Genomic DNA, 15,650 nt, shown 5'->3' on the forward strand with positions numbered 1-15,650 from the left:
TCTAGAGAAAGACTGAATTCAAAATTCTCCAAATAAAGGAATCTGATGGGGAAGATGGCATCATGTACCCAATCTTTATCCATAGAACCATGGCCCCATAATTCATGTAGAAGATGGGGATGAGTCAGGTTTGAAATGTGGCTTCTAAACAGAGAAAACAGCCAGCATACCCCAAATGCTTTCCAAGGCTGGGCAAAAGACCGAGCCACAAACACTCAGGATGGATCTCAGTTCTGAGCTGAGTCAATGTGCTTCTTGTCTTAGAAATATCTTCACATTAGTCTATCCATAAAGGAATGAAATTCTATGTTCTGAGACTTAAGAATTTCATACAATAAAAAAAAAAAGAATTTCATACAATAGAAGGGACATTATTTGGGGATTGGAAATGGAGCAGGAGTGAGACAATCTGCCCATGAAATCATACTACATTTATTCCTAGGATGGTAAGTCCATTGTGGAGGTGGGAAAGGGAGACTAACTTGAAGTGACATAAGAAGAGGTATATATTTTTTAGCTGCATACCTTCAAAGAAGTGATTTGGTTGTTTTCCTAATATCATCCCTCTATCCACATGGCTTATGATCCTGACCAGCAGATTATCCATGTCCACCCATACCTTCTACCAACTTTTTCCAGTTCCATATACAGCAGCCTGCATCTCTGTCCCAGCATTGTCCTTGGACTCCCCAGCACCTTCCCTGAATGTGAAGACTGTTGGAAGTGCCTAGGAATTTGCATCTCCACCACTGACAGCATGGGTAAATACACTCAGCTCCCTGGTCCCTGATGGGAACAGCTTAGGGGCGTGACTTATAGGCCTGCAGAGGTCCCCTGAAGGAGTTAGTCAAATTTTCCATCTCTGGGTCTTGATTTGACATCTCACCCTTGCCTTGTTTACTTCCCTTATCTGTCACTTTCCCTATTTTCCTTTGGTTGTTTCCTTGGGACACTGCTTAATAAATCACTTTTATAAGAATCTTCACCTCACAATCTATATCTAGGTACCCCAACCTTAGGTAACTGAAAACCCATTAGAATTACATGGAGATTTGGTATACTGGGGAGAATAGAAATTATTTATCCAGGCCATGAGTGAGAAAAGCAAAGTGAATTTTACCCTAGAAAATTAAACCAGAGATTTTATATTTTATTCAATATATAGTGTGTTCCTATGTGATGCGTTGTGTGTGTGTGTGTTGTGTGTGCACTTCGTGGATGCATGTATAAGAGAGACAGAGAGACGGAGAGCTATAGATGCATAAATATTAATGACATTTATAATAACTGCTGATCTTGAATCAGAAAAAAATACACATTGTGAGCATCAGTCGAGGTTTGAAACAAAACCTGAAACTATATAGGTATATATAATATACATATGAAATTATATACATGTATATAACTTTATGTGTTACGTGCATATAAAGAGATTTAAAGAATTAGCTCACACTCATAGGCTGGTGAGTCTGAGATCCATATTGGCTGGCTGGAAACTCAGGCAAGAGCCACTGCTGGAGTGTTGAAGGAGAATTCTTTCTTCTCTAGGAGACCTCAATTTTTTCTCTTCAGGCCTTTAACTGATAGGATGAGGCCCATCCACATTATCAAGTCAATTGATTCTAGATATAGACCACGTCTACAAAATACCTCCACAGCAACATCCAGACTAGCATTTGGTTAAATAACTGGGTATTGGGCAGCCCTGGTGGCGCAGCGGTTTAGCGCCGCCTGCAGCCCTGGGTGTGATCCTGGAGACCCTGGGATGGAGTCCCATGTCAGGTTCCCTGCATGGAGCCTGTTTCTCCCTCTGCCTGTGTTTCTGCCTCTCTCTTTCTCTGTGTCTCTATGAATAAATAAATAAAATCTTTAAAAAATAAAATAAAATATTAAAAAAATAACTGGGTATTGTGGTCTAGTCCAGTTGACACAAAAAACTACTCATCACACTGTAGAACTAACAAAGTAAGAAAAAAATGTTTTTTTCGCTGTACCAGAACAGTACCAAAACACAGCATTCACAGAAACCGCTTAGCATTTATGCAGTATAATAAATGTGCATAGTATTATTAAACTGATCATATTAACTTTTTACAAAAGGCAGTGATTACTAAACAACTCTATATATGTTATATATCTATACATAGATATATTCATATTTCTGAGTAATCTGCACACATCTTTGAAAATCAGAAAAGACCTCAGTGCTTCTAGGTGTGCCTAAGACACATTAGAAGGCATTCTTTCTCAAGTCCAGTTTGTATAATATTAGTAATTATTCATTCTTGTCCAACACTGCCCATCTACAGAGGCACTGGAGTGCAGAGCATGAGGGAGAAACTAAGCCTCGTCCTGAGAGGGAGCTGGTGAGGTTATAAGAAGTGGTGGTAGTGACACCAGGAATCTGCTGTGGGACTGCAGGCTCAAGGAAGATGTAGTAATAACACAACTGGTCGAAGCGGAGTATATCTGATTCGGCCCAGTAGAGGCTATGCAACAGGGATGGAAAAAGAGTTCAACACAAGAAGTGGATCAGGATCCATAGTCATTCCGGAGTATCTTAGCACATGAAACAGAAATAAGACACACGCCTTAGTCACTGGGTGGCACACAATAGAATGGAGGTCCCACAGGGTTAATTGGGTTACTTAGAAATGCTGACTGGTATTATTATTCTTTATAAATATTTGATCTCTCTGTAATATTGGATATGTGGGAGGATCACATACCTCTTGAAATTAGGTGTGACCAAATGAGGAGTTTGGGTCAGTGAAATGTGAGTATAGTCATTTGAGAGAGTCACTTCCAGGCAAAAGCACTTGATTGCTGGAGCCCAACTCCCCAAGGCTCCCTCTCATGCCCCCCACTTTGCCTGTGAAAGCACATGCTGATAGGGGTGCCTCAGACCTGCAGGTGACTTCAAACTTTGTTAAGTTACTGAGATTTTTCCTGTAACCTGCCTGTTGGTGACATGAAAGCAGGCATAGAAAATAATTTAATAGCTCCAAAACGTATCAAGATTCCCCAATCAGTCTCTCTCTCTCTCTCTCTTTCTATATATATATATATATATATATATATATATATATATATATGTATATATATATAGTTTTGCTCTTCCTATTTTTGGCATTGGATGTGCTATGGAAACAACTGGGATGAGCAAGGATGGGAACATATTATAGTTAATTTTTGAATGAAGAGGAGGATTTCTGTAAGCACCAGATTCAGAAGATGTTAACTTTTAAAAACTTACAGAGACATGGAATGACAATTTTAGTCGCTCTTGTATCTTCCATATGCTACAGTGATGGGTCTTTCGGTTGAAAGGAACATAACACTCAAACCAGCTCTAGAAAACGGGGTTGATTTTAAGGACAATGAGGGGTCTCATAATTCCAAAAAAAAAAAAAAAAGTGGAAACAACCAGGTCTTAGGAAGGACCAAAAAGAAAACAGATTTAGGATAGTCTCTCTCTCCCCTCCTCTCTTTCCCTCCTCCCCCCACCCTTTCTTTCTACACCCTTGCTGAATCTGACTTAGTCCCTCTGGCCCAAAAGTTGCTTCATGTGTTTATTCACCTGACATATGAGTCATTTGCTAGTCGCCATTTCAGTCCCAGACTATAAGATCTTTCATTCAAACAACCACCACCAACTTTCTTTTTTTAAATCAAGTTCTTCCCAGAGGTTATCGGATTAGCCTAGCTCACTTTTGCCAAATAGGTCAGAGAGGTTAAAGATCATTGGTCCTGAGGTACCTTTCAGTTAGATGTTCAACCATCTGGTCCAATTTTCCATGATGGATAACAGCAGGTGAACCTGTGTCCTGATGATCACTCAGCAGGTACTATGGCTGGGGCATTTTTAAAGATGGATATGGGTAGGACACGTACCCTAAGTCATATCTAGCACAATTTTCCTGACTGTCTAAATTCTTTGGGCTGGACATCAGGGATACCCTGAAAGAGAGAAAAAAAAACAGTCTTTTGAGGGACTGCTTCTAAACAATCATAACCCACACCCTGCTCACTTCCTCCCTGAAAATTGCTAATGTCTGCCCTAATTTATCACCAGGGAATAGCGTAGATGATGCAAACAATAGAACTCTTTGTGTATTTGGAGAAAGAGGAGCTGTGAGTAATACTATGCCCTCCTCTGGATTTACAGACATAATTATTCTTGCAGTGGGGACATGTGAGAGACACACCTCATGCTAAACCTAAACTCCTGAATTCCCGTTCCATTTCTCGTCTTCAATGCCTGAGTCAACACTTTACTCCATGAAAATTGATTTTATAACTTAAAAAAAAATCTGAACATGAATTTTCATTTTTTCCTATAGATACTTTGAAATGCTAATTTCTTCTTCTCCCATTTTTATTCAGATATAATTGACATATAACATGGTATAAATTTAAGGTGTACAGCATCATTTGATGTATGTGCACATTTCACAAAATGATTGCCACAATAAGATTCATTAACATCCATCATTATCACATAGTTAGAATTTTTTCTTTATGATTAGAACTTTTGGGATATACTCTTAGTAACTTTCAAATATTCAATACAGTATTCTACACTATAGTCATGATTACATCCCCAGAGCTTATTTATCTTACACATGGAAGTTTGTACCTTTTGACCACCTTCATCGAATTCCCCCATTCCCCACCCTATTGTGATGCTTATTTCAACTACTGAGAAAAGCAGAAAAACTAAGCTTGGGTAATACTACAAATAAATATTCATTCTCTCAACAAACACTTATTAAGCACCTCCGTATGCCAAGCATATGTCAGGCACTGGAAATTCAATGGGGATAAGATAAGACACCTGCTCTCAAGGATCATATCATCCAGAAGCTGCCCCTGTCCATTAGCATTGCTGATCCCTCCTCCTCTTCCCACTCCTTAGCTGAAATAAAGTACTGCTAAATTGCCATGACTTCCAGTTTTATACATCACCAGCCTGGCTCTCTCCTCTCTATAGACTCATATATCCAACTATATACATGTCTTTTCCACCTGCATGTATAATACGCATCTCAAAGTTAACATATCTAAAACTCGTTTTAGATCTTCACCACCAAACATGCTCTTCATTTTCAATGTTCCTTTTCTCAGTAAATGGTAACTCCATCTCCCATTAGCTCAGACCCAAAACCTTGGAGTTCTTGACTCTTTTTTATTTTCTCACATCCCCTATCCAATCTGACAGCGAATCTGGTAACCCAACTTTTATAATATATCTGGAATTGGATACTTTTCACCACTTACTTTTAAACTCTACAATCCCAACCACTTTATTTCTAGCCTGGATTAGGACAACAATCTCTTAGGTTGTGTTCGCATTTCTAGCCGTGCTTCCTTCCCCCAACTACACCCAGAATCAGTTCTTACAAAAGAGTGACTGTTTTCTTTAAGCTTAAATCATATCATTTATCTCTTTCCTAACAAATACCTTTTCATTTCACCAGAGTAACATTTGGAATCTTTTCTATGGTCTATAAGGTCTTATACATGATCTGACTCTACATCATCTTTCTGACGTCATCTCATACTACTCTCTTTAGTTTACTGGTGCTGTAGCTCCACTGGCCTTCTTTGACATTTCTTTAAAAATGTCAGACTCTTACTCCAGGACCTTTGCACATGCTTTTCCTTTACCTAGAATATTTATGCCATCAGTTCATTTGAAGTTCCACTGAAATATCACATTCTCAGAGATGAACCCCCTAAACAATCTGCCTGCAGCAGTGAGGAGTACCCCTTTACCCATCACATCTTACAGTGCTCTTACCACTGTACATTATTTTCATGTTTATCATTTAGTCTGCCTACCATGTTGTATGATTGTAGTTGTTTTTAATTGTTCCTTTTTTATCATCTGTTTCTCTTTGTTAGAATGTAAGGTTTAGGAGGGGAGAGATTTATTCATATTATATTTAAATTGCTTGATATGTATAAGTAAGTGTTCAATAAATGTCTGTTGAATATATGCTTTCCAATAACCGTAAATACTAACAGAGTAAAACCTCACTGACTAGAAAAAAATGGAAACATGTCTTGTCTGAGTACAAGATTCCTTTTTTATAATAGAATATTTCCTCACAACTTCATGAATTTTCAATCAATAATGGGCAAAACTTACCTCCAGTAAAGTTAAATTTCTGCTAGTGTTGATGAGTGAAACTCATTTCTAATACTATATTGATTTTGTATATGCAAATGTACTTTTAAAGGGCTTGATGAACTTTCTCCTAAATTGATTTATTAAGTCTCCTTTAATTTGATTACTAAGCCTTTTGTCATTGCTGTTGACATTGTTTTCAAAGCACTTCAAATATCAACTTTAGCTCATTTCCTTTTTCATTTCATTTCCCTGAAAAAACCTGGAACAGATAGTAACCTTACCAAAGAAGTAAATTACCTCCTCTGTGCCCAGGCTTCAATGACCTCAATGAAACAGATATGACAATGTCTCCAAAACTGAACAGACTGTTGATGAATGAAGGCCCATCAGTAACTAGGTGATTTCAAGCAGGATGTAGTCATCCCAATGATCAGACAACGAAGCAGCTTTTCCAGGTCACGTTTGCATTCTCTCTCCAATGGGGAGACTGAAGCTAAGTAATCTGCCTACAGTCACAAAGCTGGAATGTGCCAAGGATGGCATCGGAGCCCAAGATGTCTTCTTCTAGACAGCGTACTTTTAAACTGCTAAACCACACTACCTCTCTTTTGGGAAAAGTCCTCAGATTTCCCAATCTGGAGGAGCCAGCCACCATGTTGTAGAGATATTCAGGGGCCTTTGGAGAGTCCACATGGGAAGCAGCTGAGGCTTCCTTCCCAACAACCAGAATCAACTCACCAACCATTGAGTGAGCCATTTGGGAGGTGGGTTTTCAGCTGCAGTCAAGCCTTTGGTAGACTGCAGCCCCAGCCTACATCTCAACTCCAGTATCATGTGAGAACCTAAGCCAGAACTATCCAATTAAACCACTCTCAAATTCCTGAACTGCAGAAACAATTAGATAATAAATGTATGTTATTGTTTAAAAAAAATTTTCATTCTGAAATTCTGAGTTTAGAAAAGCCAGAATACATAAAGTTTTATGCCACGAATATCTCTTGGATTTTCAATATAATAGCACACATGTATCTATTTTAAACATGAACATTTATGACTTGGCACCATTAACCTATTAATGATTTTAAAAATAATAATAATATTAGAATTCAAACTCTCTAGGTGACAAGGCTAATGAGACTTCTTTCCAGTATCTATCTATATATATAGACATATACATAGATATATATAGAGATATATATATATATACATACATATATATATGTACATTAGTAATATTAAAATATCCTTGAGAGCAGATACTGTGGTATTTAGCCTAGGGCTTCACATATTGGATGCCAATACTTTTTAAAATTTGACTCAACAAAATTTGTTGAGCACCTACTCTGTGCCCCAAATTGGGATACGAGATGAAGATACAAATGTAAATAAAACAAATATGAATATATGTTTGTTAAATCCACATAAATATAATCACCTGATGTCAAATTTTATGTAAAATATAGCTGCTCCATATTAAACTTAGCATATAATTCCAGAAGTTATAGTTTGGTCCCTAATAGAAAAAAATAAATTTTTTCCTGAATACATTTGGTATAACAATTTTTTTATGTTCTCAGAGAAGTAACTTTTCTAAAATGAATAAAACTGCCTTCTGAAAAATATAAGGCTCAACAAAATTTCAAGTGCAAATCAGAAGATAAACAATGAAAAGCCCTTTTAATTTAAACCTAAAATAAAATCCATTTTCAATAATAAATTTTCTAGAGTCTCTATCGTGAAGAGGGTAGAAGTTCACATGTTAGAAGTGGAATGTCAGAGGAATTAGCTTTATGATAATAAGTCAAATTCTTGTACACATTCATGGTCCCGACAGGACTGGCTGTGTACTCTGTAAGTTCTTTAGTGCTATGCTTTCCAATGCAGGTGAGAACAGGTCAGACATACTGCTGTCGACCATCAACTACTCAGAGTGAAGTATATGCCTCAGAAGAGCCAAAGCCAGAAGATATTATGCAACTCTTAATGTCAAAACGATAGAACACTCGTCCAAGACCGGAAAGGCCAAATTTTCAAAAGCAGGTTATTCTCAAAACAGGATATAAAATACAACATCTTTATTTCTTTTCTTCAAAACAAAAATGCCTCTAGATCTAGCAGAGCACTTAAGAGCAAGCTAAAATATTGTTCATTTACTCTGATTTGCACCAAAGGAGGTAAGCTGTGACATGGAGCACTTGAATGCATGGATTACTCCATATCTTCAATATTTTTTTCCACATATACTTATCTTTGTAATTAATTTAGATGAAGTAAAGAATAAAATTAGTCTGAGTTATTCAATAGTGAGAGGAAGTAGCACCTTATACCTACATGTTTACAAAGATGTGTATAATTCTCATAAGACTTTAAGATCCTTGAATGGACTAAATCTTTGAGTTCTTTATATACTTTTGCATCCTCTAGCACAATACTTTGCACAGAATATGTGTTCAAAGCACAACTGGTATATGAATAATTCATTTCCAAAAAATAAAATTTTGATGCTCGTATATTAAAAGAAATAAGAATATTTTTGTTATTCTGGTAGTGCTGTTCTATAACAGGTACACAACAATTCTGGATTTTACTTTTTGAGTTAAACATAAAAAATAAATAATAACTCACTCTTGTGTATTAGTACCCTACCCTAAGTAATATATCCTCAAGTTTCTTTCTTTTTTTTTTTTTTTAAATTTTATTTATTTATGATAGTCATACAGAGAGAAAGAGAGAGGCAGAGACACAGGCAGAGGGAGAAGCAGGCTCCATGCGCCGGGAGCCTGATGTAGGATTCAATCCTGGGTCTCCAGGATCGCGCCCTGGGTCAAAGGCAGGCGCCAAACCGCTGCGCCACCCAGGGATCCCCTATCCTCAAGTTTCAATGGAGCAATACGATAAAAATTTATTTTTTCTTTTTGTAAAGTCTAAAGCAGATTTTCCTTGTAGGTGGGCAGGATTCCTTAATGTGGTAATTTGGGCATTCAGCTCTGTCCCTTGTGCCCTAGAAGCTTCTGCATTCAGCTAAAGGATGGGAGCTTTTGACTGAAGAATGCATAATTGCTGCTTAACTGCCTTGGCCTGAAACTGTTCAAACACTTTAGGCCTCAATCCATTGGCCAGAACTGGTCACATGTACCCACTCAGATGCAAGCAGATGCAAGCCAGGGAATAAAACCCCTAACTGGGCAGACCCTCCCCAGAGAGTATACTAAGAAAATGGAAATATAATTTTTTAGCAGATTGCAAGTTGTTTTTTGCCAAAATGGGCTTCCCCTTTTTTCTCCTTTCTTTTTCTTCATAAGCAAAGGACATTGTGTATGTGTATCTGTTTGAAGATTTTATTTATTTATTCATGAGAGACACAGAGAGGCAGAGACAATAGGGAGAGGGAGAAGCAGGCTCCCTGTGGGGGCGCCCAGTGTGGGACTCCATCCCAGGACCCCTGGGGTCACCCCCTCTCCCCCCACCCCTCCCCCAAAGACAGACACTCAAGCACTTAGCCACCCCAGGTGCCCCAAGCAAAGGACACTGTTGAAGTAACTTCTTGAAATTGTAAATTCCAAATGTAAGGTAATTTTATGTAAGTGATAATATAATCAAGGACTACTTGGACAATTTAACAGAATCTTTAAAAATGGCAGCAGATCGTAGGACATCTGAAAAAGTATCTCAATACAAAAGATTTGGCTGTTCTGTATGCCAGGTATGCAAACATAACCAGTCCCTAGTTAATTTCTGCTGGGTAGTTTTCCTTTGAATAGGGTCTAATTTTGGATCAGAAGATGTGTTAGTGTTGCAACAGTATGGGACCATACACAAGCATTGAAGGTGAGTGATGATTATAAGAAGTGTTATAAAGTGATTATGATTCATAACTTTTTTTTCCCACACATACCTCAGCTAGGAGGTGCCCCAAACTTGTAGCGGACTAAAGGGTGTGCCTCAAAGGTGTGCCTTTATTTCCTATTTGTATCGTAAAACTTTTCTATGGTGCTGACATTTTCAGTCTTCTGATCTTGGTTCAAAGGTGTTTTTCCTAAACCTGAAAACTGTGTCCAAATAACGGTGGGGACTGCACCTCTGTTTACCACATGTGGGATAAAACATTGTGGCCTTGGAAGTGAGCATCGCTGGACGTGGTTTCCTGGTCTTTCCTTGGGCAGGCTCTCTTCTTCACCCATAGGTCTTGGCATCTCTGCCTCACTCTGTGCCATCTGGCCAGGAACCAACTTCCCAAATCTGCCTTAGCAACTAGCTCTGCTGGTGCTCCGGAGACTGTTTTCAACAACCACTTCCTGAGGCGATACAGTGGCCTCTCCGAGCTCATATTTTTATGACAGTTTTACTAGACTCTAGGCTTTATTGAGGGCAAGGACCATTTTCAAGTAACCCATCTCCTCCCCCCGCCCCCACACGGTACACACACACACACACACACACACACACCAATTACCTACCACAGTGTCTCACATATAAAAGGAACACAATGCATATTTAAATGCACTGTCTGCCTAATTACCACACACTATCCTGGGGTTGTGAATTGGGGAGCAGAATCTTGGAGCTGGTGGCAGCCTCCCCGCGTTCCTGGGACACACCCTACATGGTCTCCTTTTGCTAGAGGCCTCCACGGAGGCTCCCCTGCCTGTTACTATGCCCTCCTATTCCTTGCGGGCTATACTGCTCAAGTCATACTCCAGAGCCATCAGTCAAGTTCTCAAACTTACTTTCGAGTCTGAACTCCTCTAATCTGTGTCCCCCAGAACACTTTTGGCTCCATTTTCTTAGCTCCCCTAAATCTTTTATTAGGCCTTTTCCTGGGCTCATTGTCCAATTTGGGAAATAGAAAAAAACCGTGATATTTAAGGAATTAAGCAATGTAGCAGGAAGGACGGAGGGTGAGAAATTCATCCAGCTCTCTTTGTTATTCACAAAGAAGCCAGCTCCAGTCCCCTTGCCCCGTTGGCCAGAGAGAGGGGTTGTGCCAGGAAGTGACTTTCGGGCAGAGGGAGATCTCCTCATTCTGGGGCGAGGCAGGCAGGTCAGAACGGAGTGGCGGTGACTGCCACTGTCCCTCTGTGTCGTCCTGAGCCTCGCACTCTCTTCGTTACTCTCCTTCCAGCGAAGGCACCAGAGTGGGGATGGCCTTGGGCTTCAGGGCCCGCACACAGCGGGAGCACCAGGTGGACGTCGGAGGGCTGGAAGGAGCCGGGAAGGGAGGTGTGGCGCCACCAGTCCCGACCACTGGCTGCGTGCGCGCGTGACCGGGGAAGGCCAGGCCCCCTCCCTTCTCCCTGGACACCGTCAGGGCAGCCCTGGGTCGCGTGGACGCCCGTCCCCAACCTCCTTGGCGGGCCCGCCCCGCACCCTCCGCCACGTCCCTGACCCCCGCCGCTCGGAAGCGGCCCCCTCCTGAGCAGGTGTGGGTGCAGGGGTGGGGAACCCCGAGGAGCACCACGCCGCCCCCCAAAAAGCCCCAGTAGCAAACACCACCGTACGCCCATCCCAGGCGGAGCCCGTCTCCCCCAGGTAAGTTGTTTACTCGTCGCCGTCCTGGCGATCCTCCCCGACTGTCCGCCGGCCGCGAGCCCCCGCGCTCTCCCCTGCTCCGCCCTCTCTCGGTGCCCCCCCGCCCTTCCCGCCTCTCCCCGCCAACCCCCTTGTTGCCCTCTCCAGGGCCACGCACACGCCCGGAGACGCCCTCCGCACCTGGCCGCTCGCACTGCGGCTGAACGCAGCCGACCGGGCTCAGCGGCCAAAGCGGCGCCGGGAGTGCGCGGGCCAGGGCCGGACGCCCCCTGGGGCTGCAGGTGCCGGGCCACGGCCCCTCCCCTCCCCTCCCCTCCCGGACGCGACCCCCGCCCATCCGCGGCGCCGACTCCCGGCCGGCCGGCCACGGCGACACCTGAGCGGCCTGCGCGGCGGAGGCGGCGGGCCCGCGGGACTGGCGGCCGCGAGAAAACAGAGCGGGGGCGGGGCCCGCGGGGAGGGGCGGGAGGCGGGCCGAGCGCGGAGGCCGCCGCCAGCGGTGAGTGACGCGCACGCCAGCCAATGGGCGCCCGCAGCCCTGACGTCGGGGCGGGAGCGGGGGCCGGCTCCGCGGGGAGGTGGAGGCTGCCGGGGCGCTGGAGGCGGGGGCCGGGAGGAGGAAGGGGAGGAGGCGGAGGCGGGCGCGGTGGCGGAGGCGGAGGCGGAGGCGGCGGCGGCGGCGGCGGAGGGTAGGTTGCGCCCGGGACTGTGTCTGCCGAGCTCCGCGGCGGTGCCTGTGTGAGCGGAGGAGCGACGCGGGGAGGCAGAGGCGAGCGCGGGGGAGCGCAGCGGCGGGACGTCTCCGGCGGCCGCGGATCAGCGGCGGCGTCCGGCGTGGGGAAGCGGCGGCGGCGGCGGCGGCAGCAGCGGCAGCGGCAGCGGCAGCGGCAGCGGCGGCCGCCTCTCCGCCGCCGGGGACGCCGAGGCACGGCTGGCGGCACTGACATCGGCGGCCCTGCCTCTTCTGTCTCGCCCCCGGCCCTCCCCATGTGATCGGTCTTAATCCCGGCAGAGTGCGCGCGCGGGGCTCCATTCCGCGGTGCCCGGTCTCCTCGCCAGGGTGGGTGCTCGCGTGTGCGCTTCTCCTCCCCATCCCCCTTCCCCCAAGAATAAAAGAAGAACCAAGAGGCGTGCTTAGAAAATAAATAAATAACCGCCACACACGCGCAGCCCGGAGCGGAGCCGGCGGGGCTGGCGGCGGCGGCGGAGGAGTGAAGGCGGCGGCGGCGGCGGAGGAGGAGGAGGAGGAGGAGGAGGAGGAGGGACGCGCGAGAAGGCAGTAACTTTAAAGCCAGCTCAGAGCCCAGACCTCCAGCCGGGCGGCTTGCAGCGCGGCGGCGGCGGCGGCGGCGGCGGCGGCGGCGTTGAGTGTGTGGCCCGCCGGTCCGGTCGGGGCGTGCAGTAGGACGGACGAGCAGCGCGTCGCTGTCCCCCGGCGGCTGGAGATGTCCGAGCCCAAGGCCCTTGACCCCAAGTTGTCGACGACCGACAGGGTGGTGAAAGGTAAGCGGCGCGCCGCGGTCGCCCGGTGCACCGTGTGCCGCAGGAACCCGCGCCGCGGGCCTCCCCTCCCCCCGCCCCCGGCTCTCCGCTCGCTCCAGCCGCGGACCTTCTAGGATCTTGTGCAACCCTCGAACCCCCCTCGCTTGCGCGCCCTTCCCCCAAGCCTCCCGCCGGGCCCCGCTTGGGGCATTTTTATCTACGGGGGCGTCCGTTGGCAAATGGCTGAGCGGCGGGGAGGCGGCGGCGGGGGCGGCGGGGGCGGCGGGGGCGGCGGTGGCGGCGGCGGCGGCGGCGGCGGGAGGGGGCGCCCGGGGGGTGGCTGCTGGCAGGGTGTAGCTGCTGTGACAGAAATAGGAAGTGGGTGGCTGCTCGCAGGCTTGCATGGGATCGAGTTTATGATTTTCTTTTGCAGAGGGAGGGGTGATTTATGGCTTTTAAAAAATTAATATGGCATTTTTATGTGGCCGTGGCTTTCCACCGACTGCCTCGCGCGGGCTGGGCTCGCTCGGCGCTCCATTGCAGCAATTCCCTCCGCGCCCCCTCCCCCTCCCCTCCCCTCCCCTCCCCCTCCCTCCCCCTGAAAGGGCCTGCACAGGACTCGCGAGAGAGCGGGAGAGCGTGGGGGGAGCCCGGCGCTTCCTTCCGCGCGGGGCGGGGGCGGCCGCGGGCGGGGGGGTGGCCGAGGGGACGCGCGGGGGCCGCGGGGGCCGCGGGAGGCCGCGGGAGGCGGGGACCGACCCTAGAGCGGCGGCTCCGGGATTCCCCCGCAGGCCCGGAGGAAGACGCGCGGAGCAGCTCTCCGGCCCCCCCGCCCCCGCCCCCGCCCCCGCCCCCGCCCCCGACCTGTCATTGCGCCCGAGCGGTTCCCCGCCGGAGCACACCTCCCCGTGGTAACCTCAGCCCGCTCGCTCCGCCCGTGCCCCTGGCACCCCCTGGTTAACCGGCTGTTTGACTCCTGTTACCGGCCCCTCTCCTCTGCCCCGGGATCCCGGGCTCTGCCTCTGGGGTTCTGGCGGGGAGAAGCCGGGATGCGTGGGGCGAGGAAGGGGCCGGGCAGTGGTCGTCCTCGTTGTGTTCGGCGGGGGCGAGGGGGAGGAACCGTCCTGTGAATCCTGGAAGGATGGGGCGACAGAGCGGGTCCGCCAGGACTAAGTGGTGTCCCTCGTCCCTGGTGTTAGGATCCGGAGCGGAGCAGGGATGGGGTATGGACCGGGCGCGCAAGGGGCCTCTGAAATGGGAAACAGCACTGTTTGGTGTGGGGAGTGTGTGTGTGTGTGTGTGTGTGTGTGTGTGTGTGAGAAACTTAGTGTCTGCTGTGGCCATGCAAGTGGAGTGCAGGGCAGTAAAGTCATTTGCCCCATGAACACTTTAGGTGAAGTAACTCAGCAGCACCGAGACCGTGATCCTGAAGTCCTGGGGCGTTAGAACGGTTCATTGCTCCATTCACGTTGGACGTTGGCTCAGTTTCTAAAGTTGAATGTGTTCGTGGTGATGGAGAGAGTGAAATATCTTTTCTCCTTTTGGTTGTATTAGAATCATTCCTGCGTGAATGCAGTATTCATAGACTCATCAAAATAAGGAGGAAATTCCTTTGCAAACATGACTCGAAGTAGGACTACAGATGCACAACTGTTCTTTGTGCAGGGATGGTTCCTCATGTAAAAACAGTGAATTCAAATTCATTCAAAAGAACTATGCTTTGTATTAAGGGGTTTCTGTTGACATTTTCAAAAATTAAAACCTTCTGCTGAAATATCAGAGTATCTCCCCAATGTGTGAAGTTTAGGTGTAACTCCAGTCTTTACGTTTAGATTGCATGTTCTCAAAACAAGTTTTGTAAAGCTTACAATTCAAATGATAGCCGTAAATGTGTAATGATTAAAAAAACATTCATATGTGCATACGTAAGTTCAGGTTCCCTGTTTTAAATCACAAAGTGTGGACTCTCCCTGTGAATGTAAAATTGTCATGCAGGGAAGAATGTAAAAATAATTGTCCACACATTCTGACTGGTGTCTTTACCAATTAGTGTGAAGGAGCCAATTCAACCATTCCATGATTATTTTGTCTTGCTTTTTTTCCAGTGTTACAATATTTTTATAAATGGTTCTTTATTATAAGGAGACAACCCTCCCCCATAATTCCAAAAGAAAGATTTACATATTTTTGCAGAACTGAAACGCACATGTGGATAATATAGGAAAATAGGAATGTCTCAAAATAGGAAAAGGTAATTTTGCATTTGTTTTGATAGGGATCTTGATGTGAATTTTGAATGTGAAATTTGTTTATAGGAAAAAAGTTTAATCAACGAATCCTGATCTTAAGATGGGCATGCTATTTTTATTATGCTTATTTTAGACTTTATTTTGCTGGCTTAAAAGGCTTATGGAAGGGTGGATCCAACATTTTGTCACATATATGATTTTTATGACTAATTATTTGAAATGGTAATCTATTTTGATTATCAGTTCTCTAAGAA

The 15,650-nt window shown here is 45.9% G+C and overlaps 1 protein-coding gene across 8 annotated transcripts in view; it reads left to right on the plus strand.

Moving 5' to 3' along the window:
• Positions 1 to 11,421: 11,421 nt before the first annotated feature.
• PPP3CA (protein phosphatase 3 catalytic subunit alpha) overlaps positions 11,422 to 15,650 on the plus strand; it is a 309,334-nt gene continuing 305,105 nt past the window's right edge. For 2 of the 8 annotated variants that reach the window (XM_025983828.2, XM_025983830.2), the window contains exon 1: positions 12,350 to 13,168. In XM_025983828.2, the coding sequence (XP_025839613.1) occupies positions 13,111 to 13,168 (58 nt within the window). In that variant the 5' untranslated portion in view covers positions 12,350 to 13,110. Of the gene's footprint in view, positions 11,666 to 12,349; positions 13,169 to 13,936; positions 14,371 to 15,650 lie in introns of those variants that run through there. The other 6 variants (XM_072755567.1, XM_072755569.1, XM_072755571.1 and 3 more) reach the window with 6 other exon arrangements.

This window comes from Vulpes vulpes, chromosome 4 (assembly GCF_048418805.1).
Source record: "Vulpes vulpes isolate BD-2025 chromosome 4, VulVul3, whole genome shotgun sequence".
Classification (NCBI taxonomy): domain Eukaryota; kingdom Metazoa; phylum Chordata; class Mammalia; order Carnivora; family Canidae; genus Vulpes; species Vulpes vulpes.